Source organism: Colletotrichum paranaense (assembly GCF_030867605.1).
Source record: "Colletotrichum paranaense strain IMI 384185 chromosome Unknown Scaffold_6.1, whole genome shotgun sequence".
Lineage (NCBI taxonomy): Eukaryota > Fungi > Ascomycota > Sordariomycetes > Glomerellales > Glomerellaceae > Colletotrichum > Colletotrichum paranaense.
This window is the reverse complement of record NW_026848964.1, coordinates 2,052,478-2,071,163: the sequence shown is the minus strand read 5'-3', so window position 1 is coordinate 2,071,163 and position 18,686 is coordinate 2,052,478. Positions and strand designations below refer to the sequence as shown.

The following is an 18,686-nucleotide window of genomic DNA, read 5'->3' as shown; positions in this document are numbered from 1 at the left end:
GATTCTCCCTAACTTAAGGCAGCCTTGTTTCTTCCCTAGTTATTGATTCTGTCATTTTTACTGCTCACGATGTTCTTCAGGACGCACGAGTTTGCCGCAGCTTTCAACAAGTGGTTCAACTCTTTAACACAACAGATGACAACTGACAATCAAAGGCATGGGTATCTTTATTATGCAGGTCGTACACAAGAGCTCTCGCGACAGACTTCCGCCAACAGAGTCCAAGTAGCTCCAAGTCTATCTATCTTACACGGTCGAAAGTTTACAAGGCACCGCCCACGGCCTGGGCGATCCACATGGCTATCCTCACCTGGATGCCAACCCGCCTCTCATTTTTGGAAAAGTCCTCACGGGTTACTCGCTCTGCGTGATCTTGGAGCCACGTCTGCTCCTCGCCGAGGCGCTTCTTGAGGTCTTCATCCTTTGTGAGGATCATGGCACCAGCCTCAAGATCGTGGGTATAGCTGCGTTTGGTATAGTTGGAACTTCCGACAATACTAATTGATGGGTTTTGTTCTCCCGGCAGTGTGATCCAGAGGCCCTTGGCATGATATGTCCAGCCGCCGGGCTCGCCGATCGTTCCCTTGCGCCACTCTTTAAGAGCGATTGAGTCGTCGAGCTTGCGTTCGTGGACGGCGCGGACAAAACGGCGCGCGAGAAGAGTGTAGGCGCCTGGCAAGAGTCCAGACACGCCTGGGGATTGGTAGAAACCGTTTGCCTGCTGAGAGGCGGTGATGACGACATTGCTTTGTGATGCCGTCGACAGCAGGAGCTTGGTCAGTGACGGCGCAGGGTTGAAGTAACCTGCGGTAAAGGTCCACGACGAGCCGGCGTACTCGGGCTTCCCAAGTGTTGATAGTACATGAGTGACGGCAGGAAGCTCTGTAGAGGTGTTTGGGCTCATGAGCTGTGTGAGTTGGGAAAGCATGTAGACCTTGGTGTCTTTGCCCACATCCGCAGAGGCTGCTTGCGTGGGCGAAATCAGAGCATTGAGGGCAGGAGTCGTGGTGCCGATGAACTGCTTCGGCTCTTTAAGGGGAGACGGCGCGGGGTTAGACTTAGGCCAGGTCAGGGCGAAGCCAGCAGGTTCTTGCGAAGGCTCAACGAGAAAACTGAAAGAGGATACGCCCTGGTGGATGTTCCAGAAGTAGTCGGTCACCTCCTTGGAGGAAAAGAGGTGGTAACGATCTTGTCGGTTCGTGAAGTAGTCTGATGAGAGGTTCGCCCTACATGGTTGTTAGTCTCAGTCCCAACTCGGAAATCCTTGCAGCAGCTCCATACCCAGAGAGAATAATTTCGTCATCAACGCCATATAGCTTCATGTGTTGTAGGCCCCAGCCCTCGTTGATGCGCTTTGGTATGTACTTCTTCCTCAACCCCGTCAGGTTCGGTGTGTGGTACATGCGGATTTCCACTCTATCTGGGCCAAACTCCGATACGAGTGGTGCGAGAAGTGATGCGCATGACGGATTCGGCTCCTCTCGCGTGCCTCGTAGGGCGTCCGTCAGAATGCTTAGCTTCAGCTCAGGGTTGTTTCGCAGAGCTTCGTGTAGGGTCGCAATCTGGACATGACCACCGTCAGAACCTGTTCCAACCCATGCGCGTGCAATATAAACTGACCAACTCTTTCTCTGTCTTTCCGATGTATAACGTTGACAGGAAGATCCTCTTCTTTGCATTCCGTATCCGCTCCTAATGTACACCCCGTATTAGTCCCCAAACACATAGCCAGTGCTGCGCGTGTTCGTAATGCACACCTTTAATGTCTCGTAGAAATCGGCCGGCGTTCTGATAATCTTAATCTGGGAGCCGTTGATGCTGAAAGAAGGTGCGATCCTGTCGAGTTCGTTCGCGAACGGCGCAAGCATGCCAGCTGCGCTACCGGAGCTTGAAGCCGTTGGGGTACCAGCGGCAGGCGTCGCGAATTGTCGGCATTGCGGTTGAGCGCGTGTAATGTTCGTTCGGGCAAATGGGAGCTTGAGCTTGGTAGAGCACCGCGACACGCCACGGACAATCATATCGTATTCGTCGTTTGGTATTCCACCGCCACGTCTAGATGTCTAGTAGGTACTCTTCCCAAAAAAGTTCATCCAAAGACGGAGAGCTTTCGAGGTTCCAAAGTTCTGGGGACAACGGTGCGTGCATGAAGCTCTGTCATTGGCGGCGGGGGTTGCCGTGAGCGCCAGGGAATCCAAAGACCAATTGCCTTCGAGTTTATGTAATCCAGAGCTCCACTCTGGCACCAGCGTCGCTCAACCTTCCCAAACGTCAGGTCTTCAATCACATCGTCGACAGCAATCAATAGCTTCTTGAGGTCAATTGACCAGCCGCCACCATGTCGACCCCCGGAAGAACAATCGCCAACCTGCGCAAGGTTGGAATCAAGGCATGTATCCTCCTGGTTCAAACGTTGTCGCTGCCATCGCTAACTTTCGCTCCTAGAACTATTTCCGCCAATTGCTGGTACATGGCCTCCCGAACCCCCCGATTGCAATTGCCCCTCTAACGCTCGAGAATAGTACATCGGTGACACCAAGCATGGTCGTCTTGTAGGCGAGGATAAGGCCGGCAACAAGTACTTCGAGAACAACGACGAACTCCCCCGTATGGAACCCCCAAGCGAACAGCGCCAGCAAATGGACAATGAAGGACCGTGGGGCTAACAAGCAACAAATAGTGCGTACGCGCTGGGTGGACTTCAAGGTGCACGACTACGACTCGGCGCAGGTCGAGCCTGGCTGGCACGCTTGGTTGGGATACATGGTCGACAAGCCGCCCACCGAGGACGCCCTTCTCCAGACCAAGACTCGCAAGTGGGAAGTGCCACACGTGCTTCCCAACTTCACGGCTACCCCGGGAGCCTACAAGCCATACAACACGTAAGTGGAAGTGTCATCACTTGAAACTGAGGATGGAATGCTGACAATTGGTGCAGAGTCAAACCGAAGATTCGTGCGTGGGAGCCCAAGGCAGTTGAGAGGCAATGAGTTGCGGAAGAACGGGGTTGATGTACATAAGCCAAAGTCGCTTAACGCAATTTCAGGGTTTTGCTTTGTGTTAAAAATGTTGTAGATGTTGGACGACGCGAATTCGCATTGAGTGACAAATGACCAAGCACCGGCATTGGCATTGGCATGAAAGGAGATTTTGCAATATCTCAAGGAACAGCCTCAAGTGGCTTGCGTACCGCTTCTCTCACCGTGGTAAATTCATTAGGAGAATGAACAGCCAGGCTTCCAGCAGATTCAAGGTGACAGGAACGAAATACCAGGCATTGCAGCCCGTTTAGACGGAATAGCTGGGGCGTGTGACAAGTCTGATGTTGGAGTGTTGGATGATAGCAGCGTTCCTATCTCGATAGTTTTAGCTGCTGTTGACTTTCGAGAGGTACACAGAGGGGAGGCCGATGAAGAAGAAATTCGTCTTGTGTAAAGTGGCTTGATTAGTGATTTCGACACTACTAAGGCCTCTCCATTTCGCTGGCTTTGTGAGTGATAACCACTATGGCTCCTAATCATTCATCGGGCCCTTCGTAGGCGAACAATGTCCGTTGTCTCGGACTACTACTTCTTGCCAGCGACCTCAGCGAACCCCTTCTCCTCAAGTTCCAGCGAACCCAGATCGGGCACAAGCGGCGTTTCCGTACCCTCCGCTGCTACCGCCGCCCCGTTTGCCTTGGCTGCGACGCCCTCACCGTCCGCAGCGTAGTCAACCCAAGCTGGCGGGTTGATCCTGCTAGGATTCGCCTCGCCCTTAAAGTGGTAGCCTCTCGCCCTCGGTCTCGTCCCCGTGCCCTGCGGCAGCTCCGCTTCGTACGCCGCGACGAAGCGCTGCGACTGCTCCTCAAACTCAGCGGCGCCCTTTGCGAGGGTCGCTCGGATTCCGGCGAAGAAGTCGGCCATCACCTGATGGTTGTGAATCTGTAGTAGCGTCCAGCCGAGCATCTCCTTGGCGTTCAAGAGGTGGTGGAGGAAGGCCCTGTGGTGTGTCGTGCAGGCGTAGCACTTGCAGCCTTGGGAAAGGGGTTCCATGGCCACCTCGTTTTCGGGAGCCCACATGTCGTCGCCGAGAGGCTTGGTAGCATTGCCTTGATTTTCAGGTGGAGGGAAAGTGAAGGACAGCGCTACACCTGCGTCGGAGATGGCGTTGATGAATGGTATCGTGCAAATATCGACTCCAAGGGAAATCTGTCGGAGAATAGCTTGTGGTGTCTCGGGAATGTGCAATGACAGACGAGGAAGAGAATCCAGGGATTTGTGGTGGTCCTCAATATCGGGCAAGATATCAACATCGTAGAGAGCAAGTCCCGAAAGCGAGTCGACGACCTCGTCTGCTAGGTGGCGAAGATACTCCCACTGCACGGTGTACGGCACCGCAAGAACAGGCGCAAACACCGAGACCCCAGACGCCTTGAAAAGTTCGCGCCTATTGGCCGTCAAAAACACATCGGTCCATTCCTCGGTCCGCTCAGCCATGCGAACAAGCTTCTTTGAGGCCGGCATCGTGCTCGTGTGAAACAGATCAGCGGGGCCGATGGCGATGTCAGGCTTCAGCGTCTCGACAGCCGCACAGTACTCGTCGGTGGAGAGGTTCCTGAAGCCGGTCGAGGTGAAGATGGCCACGAACTTTGCGCCATTGCCCACGGGAGTCTTAACCGCTGGGTTTCTCCTGGCAGCAAGAACCGTAGCTATGCTTTCGGGCAGGCAAGAAAAGGTATGGAGTGGCTTCTTTTCTGGCGAGGGTATTGAAAGCGCTGAAGGGTTCTTCTTCTCAATGACTTTGGTCGATAGTTAGCTTCGCGCCACGATAGACAGGTTAGGACAGATTGATTAGATTAAACTGCTTACAGTCCTCGAGCGCCATATACGCTCCACTGAAGGGCGCATGTTTCTTCAAATTATCCGGGGTGACATGAGGAAGTACACCCCTCGAAGCGACGGCATAGTAATTTGGTGTATCGATGGGTTTCCGCTTAGGAACGCTCAGTTTCCCGAGACGAGCTGCAGTTGTGCCATCCAAGGACTTTTTTAGAATTTCGAAAATCATGCCTTCTGCCCCGTCGACTTTTTCCGCATCACTCATCTTGACACATCGGCGACCCTTCCAGCTGTGTGTGAGTCAACCCTGGTGCCGCAGAGTTCCCGTTGTAGTCGGTTGCCAGGCTCACAAAGAAATCCTTGCAACTTGTGAGGTATATTAACAAAAACAAAGTTTCTCAAATGGCACTCGTTGGTTGTCACTCGCTCACTTTCACCATATCACCATGTCGAGGGTTAGCGGTCGTTCTAGCGTAAATGGTGTGAAAAGGAAAAGAGCAGCCACAGCATTGTAAAAGCCACGCTTTACCATCTGATTGTGGCTTGATCCCTGGCTTGCCCTCCTTCCCTCTCGGAATCTGTGGGACGGTGGATCTGGCGGGAAGCAGGTGCCCCGGCCCCCGGGCCAAGTGATTGCGGCGGGGTCCCGATGGGGGAGACGCTGCAGGGGTTTCTGGGCAGCGCAGATGCATTTCAATTGTAGCCAATCGTCAAATCCCATGTTTTGATCCGATCACCCCATGGCCAAAGCATCTTGGAGTGTACCCGTATGAATGTATGGAGACCTAACGGAGAGTAGCGTTGTTGCTGCTTTTGCACACTGCCTTCAACATTTCACTCACATTCGGTACCGCCGCGCCGGTCGGTACGGCTATCGGGGTGCTTCGGAGGCTTGGGGAATGACGTACATATGCCGTAGCTGATGCAATATTGAACGATTTTCAGATTGAAAGTTTGGAAAGAAGTGACAATTCAATGGTCGGCAGGCTTTCGATGGAATAGTTGAGGCGAATCTGCCACTCTGCGTCCATTAGCCTAAGGAATTGTGCCTCGACAGCTACAGGACAATTCGATTACATATGGCCAACAAGTGTAATGAATTCATGAAGGCATTTGAAATTCGATTGATGTATTATTCAGATCGTGGAACACAATTGTATACCATAAAATAGCAAGCCTATCCCCTCTATCCTCCCATCTATCTGCCAAATGATGATCCGAGATGATCAAATAGGCTCATCTCTAGGCTCAATGAGCACCTCGTTGACAGCAACATGTTCTGGCTGACACAGAGCGTACACAATCGAAGAAGCTACATCCTCGGCGTCCAGGACCTTGGCACCAGTAGGCTCGCCGTACTTCTTGATAGCCTCAGCGTCTGTAGAGATACCCAGCAGCTCTGTGGCCGTGTTGCCAGGTTGAATAGATGTGACGCGGAGACCCGTACCGGCCGTCTCGAGACGCAGGCTCTGCAGAGTTGCTTCCACAAAGAACTTGCTAGCAGAGTAAACACCCAGGCCGGGGAAGACCTTGCGGCCAGCGTCGGACGAAATGGCTACAATGTGACCCTTTCCTCGGCCTAGCATGCCAGGGACCGTAGACGACAAGCAGTGCAAGAGACCCTTGCAATTGACATCGACAGTGCGCTCCCACTCGTCAGTCTGGTTGTTCGCCATCATGGTGAAGTACATGACACCAGCGCAGCTGACCAGAATGTCGACCGGTCCAAGCTTGTCAGCTGCCGCCTGCATGAGCGACTCAACGTCTTCCTTCTTCGTCACATCCGTCTTGTGAATGAGGACCTTGCCGCCAGTGCCAGCAAGCTTGGCCTTGACACCTTCCAGGGCTTCCGTTCGTCTTGCCGCAAGAGCGACATGGGCGCCCTCCTTAGCCAGCCCAGCTGCAACAGCTGCACCGATGCCGGAAGAGGCACCAGTGATGACGGCGACCTTACCAGCCAGACGACCCTTGTTGACGCGAGATGTAACTCCGTTAGCGTTTGCTCGGCGCGGAGGTCGAGAGAGCCAGCCTCTCGCGCAGAAGTGTCGAGTGTAGGTCTCGAGTAGATCAGTATCGATCTTGGGGCGAGGCAGGTTGTACTTGAGCAAAGCGGGAGCCGTAGCCTCGTCCTTGAGGACGGTCACAGCCTTGAGAGTCTCTGCGGTAGGCATACCACCACGAAGGATGTCAACGGTGAAAGGGACGTCGCCTGCAGTGCCGAAACCTCGCTTCTTGGTCCACAACTCCACCCAATCGTCCCAGGGCACGCGCTCGGTCGGGAAACCGAGCTCATTCAGGCTGTCGAAGATGTAGTTCGCAGACACTGGGTTGGGGTCACCAAGGTGGTAGACCAACTGCTCAGAGTCGGCGTGGTTGGCGAGAGTCGTGATAGCTGCGCTGACGAAATCGACAGGCGTCATCTCGGCGAACCATTGGTCAACATACGGCGCCGTCTTGAGGTGTAACGACTCGACAATCAGGGCGTTCAGAAGATCCCATGCGTTACATGAGCCTGTCTTGCTATGACCACTGATCGTACCAGGGCGGTAAACCTTACACGGCATACCTCGACGAGCGGCCTCATAGACCAGCTTCTCAGCCACCCACTTCGTCTGTCCATATCCATCGATCAGCTTGTCGGGAACATCGTCAATGTCAACCATGGCGTCTTCAGAGTGGCCTGCAACAGATGGTGTTAAAACACCGTTTGTGGAAACGTGGTGAAGGGTGGCACCGCTCTTTGACGCCAGGCGTAGGATTTCTCTTGTGCCTCCGACATTGGGGCTTCTCAGTGCAGCATAGGGATAAACCAGGTTGACAGTCGCAGCAGCATGAATGATGACCTCAACACGGGAAACGATGTCATCATAAACCTCTGGGGCAAGACCGAGGTGCTCTCGCGATAAGTTTCCGGGCAGAACCTCCATTCTGTCGAGTAAGGAGTCTTCCCAGATGCCAAGATCAATCAGGTTCTTTCGGATTCTAGCCATTCCAGCAGCACGCATCTCGTCGGTAGGATCCGTGAAGCGGACGAGGCAGATAATGTGTGCCGAGGTGGTCTCCACAAGATACTTGAGAAGGAAGGCACCGAGGTATCCAGTTGCACCGGTTAAGAGCACGGTATTAGCATCATTCAAACGCCGCATAGGAGTGCCGTTGGACTGGATGTCGTCAGGCAGAATGGAATCAGCACGAAGGACGGCTGGGAGGTCCGCTTGAACAGCCGCCGTGTGACCATCACGAGCATCGCAAATCGCTTGCAGGTGTCCTTGCAGTGTTGGCGTACCCGCAAGAGGTGCCAGCGGAACCGGGAATCCAAACTCCTTAGCGAATCTGTTTGCTAGGTCTGCGAGAACAAGGGAGTGGCCACCAATATCGAAGAAGTCGTGCTCCTCTGTGATGGCACTATCAGGCATGTTGAGGGCAGCCGCCCACAGCTTCTTGACGGTTTCGATCTTGACCTTGGTGTTTTGCTCCTTCTCGCCATTGACTGCAAGCTTCGGGCTTGGCGGCGGCGGCAGGGCCTTCAGATCAGTCTTGCCGGAGACGCCGTGAGTAGGGAGTTGTTCAAGCTCGACCCAGTAAGTTGGAAGCATGTACAGAGCAAGATGCTCTCCAAGGACACGTCTAGCTGCAGGGCTGTATCCAGACTCGTCAATGACCACATCTCCTCGGCCCCGCTTGTCATCGTTGTCGCGAACGATATAGGCAACAAGTTGTCTTTCAAGGCCTTCTCCGTGAGAGGAGACAGCGCAGTCACTCACAGCCAAGTGCTTCACAATGGCGTTTTCGACAGCACCTGGCTGAACGGTGTAGCCACGGGTCTTGATCATACCGCCTGCTCGACCAGTGATCTCCAGAAGACCGGAGGGAAGGACTCTAGCGAGATCTCCAGTACGGTACATGCGTGCACCTTCCTTGTTGACAAAGGGATCCGGGTGGAATGCCTTGGCTGTTGTCTCTGGCAGGTTGAGGTAACCCCGCGCCAGGAGGTCGCCGCCCACATAGAGCTCTCCGCTGATATTGTTGCCAACCCTGTTACCGTCTTCGTCCATGATGTAGATGTTTTCTGGGTTCATCGGTGGGCCAACCGGGCAGACACGGGCTTCAAAGTCAATGAATGTGCTGATATCACCGGCTGCGACCTCGTGGGTCTCGCAAGCGCTGTAGACATTGAGGAACCTGGTTTCGGGTAGGGCCTTCATTCCCCTGCGGCAGAGGTCAGTTGTGACTACCTCGCCGTTCAACCAGAGAGACCGTAGCTTGGGCAGGCGCTTGCTCAAGTCAGGGTGACGAGACAAGACGGTTGCCAGAAGGGTAGGTGTCATGAGCGTGTCTGTGATTTGCCGAGACTCGAGCAAGTTGACAAGAGCTGATGGGTCGTAACTTGCACTGTCCGGAACAGCAAAGACAGTCGCTCCCCGCAATAAGGGGCGAAGCATCTCCCACACGAAGAACACATTGCAAGCTACACGATCTCCCGGTTGCAAATCGCTGAGACCAAATCTGAGGTCATATGAGAGCACTGCTGCCCTGTGGGGATTGCAGATGCCCTTCGGTTGGCCAGTGGTGCCAGAAGAGTATGAGACGAACATGAGGCGTTCGAGATCATCGCTGGCAGGCAATGGCGAAAGTTCGCCATTGGCGTGTCCATTGACTGTCGTTTTACTGGGCTCATCAATGACAATGATAGGCACTTCCACCTTGATGTGGTTGACGTGTGCGCTTTGAGTGATAACCACTGAGGGCTTTGCGTCCTGGATGACATCGCGCAGGAGCCCAGAGGGGTATGCGAGCTCAAGTACCAGGAAAGCACCGCCCGCGCGAAGAGCTGCCAATGAAGCGATCACGTAGTCGGCGCTTCGGCTCATGAGCACACCAACGAGGCTATCTCTGCCGACTCCATAATCTCGACGCAGTTGATCGGCAAGAGTCTGCGTCTCTTGGTCCAATTCCGCATAGGTAAAGGTTCGCGATTCATCTTCAAGGGCCACAGCGTCTGGGGTAGCCTTAGCCTGCTGCTCAAAGAGCGCGGCGATATCCTTGGTGATGTCGAGAATAGGCATGTTTATCAGTTGTTTGATAAGGGGTATATGGAAGACAAGTTGACTGGTTGAAACAAAAAGGAATCACCTCTAGAGAAGCCGATGAGAGAATAAACGGGAAGAAAGGCCACAGACAGTGAAGTCTAGATCAAAGGTTGACTGTTGTAGAGGAACAGATTAAGCTCTGGCACCTTAATAAATGTGGCAGAACAACTGTAGTGTTGAGTCTGGGAGGGAAGGAGGTCACGAGACAAGTTGGTTGCGAGAAGCTCTTGCAACCACTCAAGTACTTAGTTGAGGCGAAGGAGTGACGCGAAAAAAGCAAGGCCAACAGAAGCGAAGGCGAAGGTGTGTACCTTGCTTGGCTACAAGTCCCTTACCGGCTAGAGGTTCCTCAACAAGAACGAGTCCCCCGCCGACGAAGCGTACACGTGTAGGGAAGAGACGGTAGCACATGCACACCGACAGCCGTCGCGAAGCGATGAAATGTCGGTACGGGATAGCCCAGTCTAGTCCATAGCATCCACTATCAGACACCATGTCCAATGAGGTACATGGTTGCCAAGTTGACCAGCAGTTTAAATGGGTCAAAAGAAGGCGATAGAAGCCAGGAAAGTTGCTGCATCCAACTCAGTCTAAGATGAAAGAGTGTGGAAGGCAAGGTTCAGCTGGATCGTTTGTCTACTATGTAACTATCAGTACCAGACAAAGCCCTAGCGCCATCAACCGCATTACTGGAGGCTGGGGTTGATCCAACAGTGACCCTAAGCATATAGGCGGAGTAGGATGCCTCAATTGAGAGATTCACTCTCGATATTGCGGTAATTATATCGTGAGCCTGCAAAAAAGTCAACCTTGATGTTCCAAGCACATGTCAAAGTTGCAAGGGCGATGTCGGTGACGAAAAAAGTCTAAACACGTGGGGGCCAGAGTGTCATTATAAGCATGAACAAGTGAGAGAGTTGCAGTTTGTCATTTAAAGCCAGATGAACGCGCAAGATCAATCGCGCATCTGTCAAATGACTCGCCGTTTTTCCCGACAAACAGATGAGGGCGGCGTCTAGACTGCGCCACCAGATCGGTATGGGAGACGGTCCGTCATGTGGCTGAGACTCGGCGTGGGGTATCGGTGGCTAGAGAGAGCGGGTCGCTTGCCCCTCCGACACCCGCTCGCCGCAGCTCCGAAGCAGGATGCAATTCTGTCCGTTTCTGGTCCACTAAAGCGGCACCCACGGTACGTACTCCCTCTTTTGACGTTGCACTTCGTCGCCACGCGGAACGCCGAGCAAGAGCAAGGACCACCCGATGCTCCACCTGCCAGGGCCAAGTCAGACAGGGAACAGAGGTGCTTCGGTGCCGCGGGATCGTCTGCTTCAGGATCACCTGGCTAATGCGGTTCCTGAGCTGTCCCTCAGCCACAGCGCTGTCACCCATAGGCTGCCGTTCTTTCGTCTGAAGTTTCCGAAGCCAATGCGTCGCCTCCGTGAGCAACTCGATGGGAGGCCAGCGAAACATTCGTTTCACGACCGAGAGAGCCTCGTCACTTGATAGCATCGCATTGATACCACGGTTCACTGCTCTTCTGGTATGACCTCTCGCCCGACCCCAATGCCGAGCCATCCTCTTGCTGACTGATCGTCATGGCGTAGCCGCCCTCGGTTTCCTAACCACTTAGGTCCTTAGGTCTCGCCCCTTGTCCGATCCGCCGAATCGTCGACGACTCACCTTACATATCTTGCCTAGCCCCCACGTACATTCCTCCACTATGGATGACCGAAGACATGAGCAGGAACCGCTCTTGAGCATCATGGAGCGACAGCAGGCCGACGAGCCTACGAACCGGGCAAATACCACAGAACATCCCGATGCGCCGCTCGAGGATGGCCCTCGCCGCGAGCTCGAAGTCGATGACGACTCCGGCCCATCGACACCCCGGTTCATGCAGGACGAAGGACACTGGAAGCGCTGGAGATGGGTGCCATTCCCGGTGCGCCGCATCGTGAAGGCTACCGCAAAATGGTCCAAAGGTCCGCCAAACCCACACGATTACGAGATCAAGCCCATCTTTCCTCAGGTTCAAGAGTTCCCTCTTGTGTTGGTTGATCGATACCTACGAAAATTCAAGCACCGGGTCGGCATCGTTTTTCTTTACTTCGCCATTTGGATCATCACATTTGCCTTGGTCAAGAGGAGCGAGACGTTCGCTACTGAGGTTGAAGGATGGGGAGCCCCCTCGCAGATTGGGTGTGGTGCGGCATACTGGACGAGAGGAAATAATTGCGGCCTCAATGGTGCGGACTGCCGCCCGTTCAATGGCAGCGGCTTTGCCTTCAGGTGCTCAGCCAACTGCGCCGGCTACATGGTCTTGAATCCAAGAGCGGTCGGAGACCAGGAGATTGTCTACCAGCCGCTTGTTATCGGCGGACAAACCGACAACACGAGCTCGCCGATTTACCGAGGTGACTCGTTCATCTGCGCCGCTGCGATCCATGCCGGTGTGATATCTAACGATAATGGAGGTTGTGGTGTTGTCCGCCTCGTTGGGCGAAACGAGGACTACTTGAGCTCGGACAAGAATGGGATTGACAGCATCAGCTTTGACTCCTACTTCCCACTCTCGTTCACGTTCGAGCCTGGCATTCAATGCCGCGCCAAAGACCTGAGATGGAATTTGTTGGCGGTCTCGGTTGTTTTCACGACGGTCCTTTCTCTTGTCACGTCATCACCTTCCCTCTTCTTCTTCTCAATCTTTACTGGCATATTTTGGCATGTCGGGCTCGCCTCTGACCCCCCAAATCACTACTCGGTTGCGGACCTAGTATCGAATATCGTTGGCAAATACCTCCCGGCGATGTTCTGCGCCTGGGTTATGTTTGACAAGATGGGAATTCGACGAACGCTCAATGGGCTTACTGCTCAGGTGGAGAAGACGATCTTGTGGCTCGGTGGTTGCTGGGTTGGTGCGCTTACCAACTATACCTTTAGCTTCATTCCCATTCAGCGTCTGAATGCGCATGATCTGAACCAACAGCCGGGAGCAAAGGCAGCGTTGGCCATCATCATCATCGTCTTGGTGGTAATCACCGCCAAGCAAATCTGGTATTTTAGACAGGAGGGTCGTCTCCTGAAATACCTCAAGCTGTACCTCCTATTCGTGGCGGGTATCATTGTATGCCTTGTCCTGCCAGACCTGAGCCTGCGCATTCACCACTACATCCTGGCGTTACTCTTGCTCCCGGGCACGAGTATGCAGACCAGACCTTCACTGCTCTATCAGGGCATTTTAGTCGGTCTCTTCATCAACGGCATCGCCCGCTGGGGCTTCGACGCTGTTCTCCAGACACCTGCGGCCCTCCAAGGCGACGCTCAGCACGGGTCGGTCTTGCCCAGCATTCTCCCACCCGTCATCGACCTAGGTCAAGCTATGTGGAGCATCAACTTCACTTGGGCTACTCCTCCCGATGGAGCGCGCTACGACGGCATCAGCGTTCTTGTCAACGATGTAGAGCGCTTCCGTACCTACTTTGACGATGGACCCGTACCTCCAACGAGTTTCCTCTGGAGCCGCCAGAGCGATCTCGGCATGAACGAATACTTCCGTTTTGGATTCATGGAAGGCAGCGAGAGCTATGACTTTACGAAAGCTGGCATTTGGAATGCGGAAGGCAAATGGATAGACATGCAGCCGGGCCCTTCGATGATTAGGGGTCGGTCACTGGTAGATGATGACGAGAGCGTGCCACGGTGATCTTTGATGCGTGACGATCCTGCTTTTGCTTTAGATGTCTAGAATAGCGTACGAATCTCAAAGACCAGAGTTTGTTCACCATCGCAACTTTTTCGTTCTACTTTGATCAACCGACGAATTTGAGCAAAACTTGGACTCTTTTGATTGTAGTGGTATCTTAGTGTGAATGAGAACATGCTACCCAAAAAAACAAAATACCAAAGTTCGCCCAGATTACTCCATCTTGTCTGCATCAAGATCACACCCCCTTTACGCTCCCTGTCTGCGGCGGCAAAGGGGACGACCACGCTCGAGCGTGTTCGGGTCGCAATCCAACCTGCTGTCCTCAATGCAAGTCAAGCTTGAGCCGCCTATTTACGGAGAGTCTCATTAGCAAACGGCAATACATAAAAAGACCCATACTAGAATGTAAGGGGTTCGGAGTGAGTCTTACAATTGTTGATGCTGTCCGGAACACAACGGCCATTCTGGCCGTTGACGTTGCAGACATCCTGCTTCAAGCTCGTGTTGGCGACGCAGCAGGCGCCGTTAGGGACGGGCCGGTTGGCGTTTGCGCCCTGGCGTTCCATCAGGAGGACGTCGCGGCGGGCTGCGGCCGAGGTGGGGTCCTCTACGGCTGCGGCGCTGGCGCCGATGGCCATGGTGAGGGCGAAGAGGGCGGTTTGAACAGTGAATTTCATGGTGCTTGGGTGTGTGGTGTTCGGCTTGGGGTATCTCGAGAAAAGAACCGATGAAATGAGAGGCTGTTTGTGATTTAAAGTTATGGATACAGTAGAAAGACGAAAAAGAGTGTCCGGCCGGCGGTAGAGAAGCAGAAGAGACTGAACTGTGGTGATGGGGTCAGAGACGGTCAAGGAGAGATGGGACGAGCGAGAATGGCTATTATATGCGTCTGCTCAGGAGTTGGAGCATGAGGCCCGATTAAGCTTCCCCTCTCTTAAGTGTCAAGTTTATAATCCCGTAAAGGCGGCTCACGATGTGTCAAAACGAACACCTCCTGACTTCAGCCGGCCACTCTCAAACAAGCGAGCAACTCGACGCGAGGAGACCGAAGTATTCGGATTTTGGTTTCCAGGATCTTACTGACGGAATGATGAGAGATCTAATGCAAAATCCTGGCAAAGAATGGGGAGGGCCTGGTAACTCTCTCCCCTCTTCTCGGCTGAGCCAGCCGTAAGCGAATAGGAGCACATTTCACCCTCGCTTGCTCGTATCCAAAAAGCAGAGATCTTGAGCCTCAAGGAGAGAGAAGGGGAAAGAGAGCAAGAAGAAGAGGGCCTGTCGTCTCATGCAACATCCCAAAAGGGATCGAAGCCAAAAGAAGCTCAAGTACGGATGAGACGAACAGGGGTGAGGGAAAGGGCTCATTTCTCTATTTTGGCAGCCTCTCCGTCACAATGCTTGAACGCACAGGTCCAAATATGGATTAGTCCAAGGGATGTGTTCGGGAGATGCGGCGACGATGTGACTGTTTGGGGTTTTGCGGTGTAAGATGGTGGGGATTTTTTCGTCTGGACAGTCGATGAAACGTGTAAGAGGCTGGGGGGTTAGTCGTGGGCTTCCCCTGCCTTTCGGCGAATCGCCGTCGGTAGAAGAGGCCGAATTTGGGGGAGGCGTGACTAACAGAATTTGAAAGTTGACTCTTCCTGAGATGCACGGGAGGAAGAGAAGATAGACTTCAATTTTTGGGTCACTGGCGTGTAAGTGAATTAGGTAGGCTGAGGTGGGCATTGAAAATGTGCCTTACGAGATCCTCGGTGATCACCACGACGAGTGACTATTTGGGTTGGGTGTTTCTATGAAGTATCTGCAAGTGCACACTATGTAAACCGTCCAAGCAAATGCCACAGGACCGTGGTCTAGAACATATTGGGTGATGAGAAAGATCTGCCGAGTCTATCACACATCGTGGGGTATCGTCCCAGTGACAACCATTTGATCCACCAAACAATACGCATCCCCGATATCTGCCGTCCGATCTCAGATAGCATGTAGATCATCTTCGGACTTCAATAGCCCGGGAGTCGTGGGACTGATCTCATGTTCAGCAAAAGTCTTACTGGCTTGCTTCTATGTTGAACGTGAAAATAGAGCTCTGACAGCTCAAGAGGTGCTTCTGGCACGGTGTCAGACGTAAGCAGTTTTGAGCAAGACCTTTACAATCAGCTGCAGAATATCCGTAGCCGACCTAGTTGTGCCTCTGGGACGGAATCAATCAACGAGTTGTCGACCTTCAAAGTCGCAACGACAGTACGTGAGCAGTGACGTGCTTCACGCCCAACTACATGTTGAAAGCACTGTCATTTTCCGATGCAAGCTTGGAATCGCAAGAAGACTGGATCAAAGTTGCTTTAAACATTTATTGAGAATATCCTCGCGAGCCACCAGAGCCCAAAACGAGTTTTGCACCAACCCACCCCCTGGTCGGCTACATTAATCTGGACCTCACTTCTATGAACCAGGTAAACCTCCTTTACTCCTCGTCCTCCTCCTCAGCAGCCTCGACAACAGCCTTGCTCGCCGTCTTGGTTCCCTTCTTACCCGTACCCTTGGCCCCGGCAGCGCCAGCGTTTCCGCCGGCGGCCTTGATGGACTGGTCAACAACGTCACCGGCCTTCGTGGCAGTGGCATCGTCCTTGGGCACCTCGCTGGCGGCTGGGTTGTCGGTGGAGGCGTTGAACTTGAGGGCGGTCGCGGGCTTGCCGGCGTTGGCGATGTCGTCGGCAATGTTCTTGTTGAGCTTCTTGGTCTCCTCGTCCAGCTTGGCCGTCACGTTCTTGCCCTGCGCCTGCTGAGCCTGCAGGCCCATGACGGTGGCCGTGAGCTTGAGGACCTTGTTCTGGATCTTTGCGCGCTGTAGTACCATGTTAGTCGCCTGTTTCGATAGATAGAAGAAGATCCCGATATCTTACCTGAAGGGCCAGGGCGTCCTCGCCGGGTGCCGTCTTTGCGATTTCAACATTGTAGGCACCGCGCTCGGCCTGGTTGGCAATCTTGTTGACGTTGTTGAGGAAAGCGAGATCCGCCTTGTCGACGGTGGACAGGTCCGTCGGCAGACCGCTCAGCTTCTGGAGGGCATCCTCCTTTGCGGTGCCGGCATTCTTGCCGCTGATGGATAGCTCGTCAAAGGTCTTGGCCGTCGCGAACACGGCGGCGCGCTTCTGGAGCTTGCTGCCAGACGAGGAGATGTCCCGGGAGGGGGCGGCCGAGGCAACGGCGACGAGAGTAGTGAGAACGGCGGAGAACTTCATTTTGCCTCAGTGTTTAAAATGGTTTATAAGAAAAGAAGGGTAATAATAGAAAGGAATTGATTATAGATGTTTCTTGAGCGAAAGACGGGTCTGTTGGAAACGACAGCACAGCTGTGAAGAAAGAAAAAGTGAAGGTATTGGAACTGAGGCAACAGATATTGAGTTGATGAAAGAGCTGGGTATCCGAACAGCCCGGCGGGATGTCTGACGATCTTATAGATCGAGTGGAGGCCTTCCTCCATTACTGCCTTACCTACACCTAACAAGCTCATCTCAATGTTGTCTCTCCATCCATGGAAGAGCATTGACGCCACAGGACGAACGTTCGGCGGCGCCGTCGGAAGTGACCAACTCTCGTCAGCGTGTAACGATTCCCGCTTCTCGTCTTCTTCCTCGAAAGAGGTAAAGAGAAGAGCGAGGAAGCAGGGCTGGCGGCGGGCGCGGAGGCCGTTTCAGGGTGAGATCATTCCGTGCTGGGGTCTATGGACAATCATCTTGTACAAACATAGGACGGGTCCTTCGCTGCCTTGCGGTGAAGAACACTATCCGAAAGAGACGGAAATTGGAGGAGAGAAAGGGAGTCTGGAGACCCGACAAGCGGTAACCACACTGGTGGATCGTCCCTCTACACAGTAGACGTCCAAAGACGCGGGTGCCGGGGCCTTCCTTGCCCAGTATGGAGGCTGAGCCTCAATGCCATCCCCTCCACACCTAGCCGTCTTGCATGTCGTCTCATGATGTGATGGCGACGAGTAAGGTACAGAAGTTGGAGAGAGGGGGGAAGGACACGAGAAAAGGCCTCGAGTCAGCCGGCGCAGCGCAGCGTTGTGCGTGCTTTTGCTGCGACGAACACGCAACCACTTGGCCACGAGGCAACCACCGCCGCCTGAACTGTGCGGGAAGATTGCAGGACAGCCAGCACGGAGTGCTCTGAGGGAGATTGAGGTTGTTGGCTGACGGCGGTGCTGAAGTGCGGCTCTCGCTCATGCGAGAGGAAAAGTCAATCTTGAGACGAGTTTTACTGATGTTTTTGACAGCCTGAACCTAGAAGAAGAGATGAGATTGGTGTCTGTGTGAAGAGCAGCTATGAGCGTTCAAAGGTCAGATTTAGCCGCTAGGTCTTTCAAATCCATCAGAAAGATGAATATCTAAACCTCTCCCCCAGACTTAATGTCCCGCATGTGTCCCTGAAGAAAGTAATTATGGATAGATTGTAAGGTTATTGCCCCCCATATTACACGCTCACGGGAAACATACGGTGGGCTAGAAAGATTGGGTAGGCGGGAGGGAAGTGATTAAAGTCAGCCCTGCGGTGATTGCAAGCATTGAGAGGCTGAAAACTGTTAATCTATCACACATGGCGTTTGAAGCTTGAATTTCGTCCGGGAAAAGTGGAGACGGCGGTTGTGTTATTTTCTGCCTGTTAATTTACGTCTTGTTCCTCCACTCACACAACGCTCACTCGCCGCTGCGTGAGCAAGAAAAAAAGCTCGTGTCACTGAGAGTTCAAAGTTCAAACTCCCAGTGTGAGGAGCCGAAGGTCCCGCCCCACTTGGAGATAACTTCACCTCATCCGACCTGACTGCTCAAACCATCCACACACGCCTAGTCCTGCCCACCTCACGCGATCAACACTTCACCAGGCCAACCCAGCCCGTAAACACTAAACATACGCGGCTTGTCGGACTTTATTCCTTCTCATCACCATTCATCAAATCCCGGCCGAAAGAAAAGTCCAGAACAACAAGGGTGTACTCTCGCCCAACTACTCAACGCATCACGTTTCTCAGAAACCGCAGACTTTCCAGTCACACTCAACCCAAAC

At 53.5% G+C, this 18,686-nt stretch overlaps 8 protein-coding genes across 8 annotated transcripts; 2 read left to right on the top strand and 6 right to left on the bottom strand.

Moving 5' to 3' along the window:
* Positions 1-262: 262 nt before the first annotated feature.
* Positions 263-2,018, bottom strand: CPAR01_08348 (uncharacterized protein; the record flags this gene model as incomplete). The annotated part of the gene is made up of 4 exons (XM_060492616.1): positions 263-1,226; positions 1,282-1,562; positions 1,621-1,692; positions 1,758-2,018. The coding sequence occupies 4 exons, from the start codon at positions 2,016-2,018 to the stop codon at positions 263-265; spliced, it is 1,578 nt and encodes a 525-aa protein (XP_060348986.1).
* Positions 2,019-2,335: 317 nt separating this feature from the next.
* On the top strand, positions 2,336-2,987 carry CPAR01_08347 (NADH ubiquinone oxidoreductase subunit NDUFA12; the record flags this gene model as incomplete). The annotated part of the gene is made up of 5 exons (XM_060492615.1): positions 2,336-2,374; positions 2,443-2,463; positions 2,520-2,604; positions 2,678-2,879; positions 2,936-2,987. The coding sequence occupies 5 exons, from the start codon at positions 2,336-2,338 to the stop codon at positions 2,985-2,987; spliced, it is 399 nt and encodes a 132-aa protein (XP_060348985.1).
* Positions 2,988-3,563: 576 nt separating this feature from the next.
* On the bottom strand, positions 3,564-5,082 carry CPAR01_08346 (tRNA-guanine transglycosylase; the record flags this gene model as incomplete). Its single annotated transcript, XM_060492614.1, has 2 exons — positions 3,564-4,777; positions 4,848-5,082. The coding sequence occupies 2 exons, from the start codon at positions 5,080-5,082 to the stop codon at positions 3,564-3,566; spliced, it is 1,449 nt and encodes a 482-aa protein (XP_060348984.1).
* A 961-nt stretch (positions 5,083-6,043) lies between these two features.
* CPAR01_08345 (AMP-binding enzyme) lies at positions 6,044-9,883 on the bottom strand (the record flags this gene model as incomplete). The annotated part of the gene is made up of 1 exon (XM_060492613.1): positions 6,044-9,883. The coding sequence occupies one exon, from the start codon at positions 9,881-9,883 to the stop codon at positions 6,044-6,046; it is 3,840 nt and encodes a 1,279-aa protein (XP_060348983.1).
* Positions 9,884-10,960: 1,077 nt separating this feature from the next.
* On the bottom strand, positions 10,961-11,416 carry CPAR01_08344 (uncharacterized protein; the record flags this gene model as incomplete). Its single annotated transcript, XM_060492612.1, has 1 exon — positions 10,961-11,416. One exon carries the CDS (start codon positions 11,414-11,416, stop codon positions 10,961-10,963), a length of 456 nt encoding a protein of 151 aa, XP_060348982.1.
* Positions 11,417-11,627: 211 nt separating this feature from the next.
* On the top strand, positions 11,628-13,610 carry CPAR01_08343 (LCCL domain-containing protein; the record flags this gene model as incomplete). The annotated part of the gene is made up of 1 exon (XM_060492611.1): positions 11,628-13,610. The coding sequence occupies one exon, from the start codon at positions 11,628-11,630 to the stop codon at positions 13,608-13,610; it is 1,983 nt and encodes a 660-aa protein (XP_060348981.1).
* A 249-nt stretch (positions 13,611-13,859) lies between these two features.
* Positions 13,860-14,290, bottom strand: CPAR01_08342 (uncharacterized protein; the record flags this gene model as incomplete). Its single annotated transcript, XM_060492610.1, has 2 exons — positions 13,860-13,960; positions 14,044-14,290. 2 exons carry the CDS (start codon positions 14,288-14,290, stop codon positions 13,860-13,862), a joined length of 348 nt encoding a protein of 115 aa, XP_060348980.1.
* Positions 14,291-16,083: 1,793 nt separating this feature from the next.
* Positions 16,084-16,861, bottom strand: CPAR01_08341 (uncharacterized protein; the record flags this gene model as incomplete). Its single annotated transcript, XM_060492609.1, has 2 exons — positions 16,084-16,464; positions 16,523-16,861. The coding sequence occupies 2 exons, from the start codon at positions 16,859-16,861 to the stop codon at positions 16,084-16,086; spliced, it is 720 nt and encodes a 239-aa protein (XP_060348979.1).
* Positions 16,862-18,686: the final 1,825 nt, after the last annotated feature.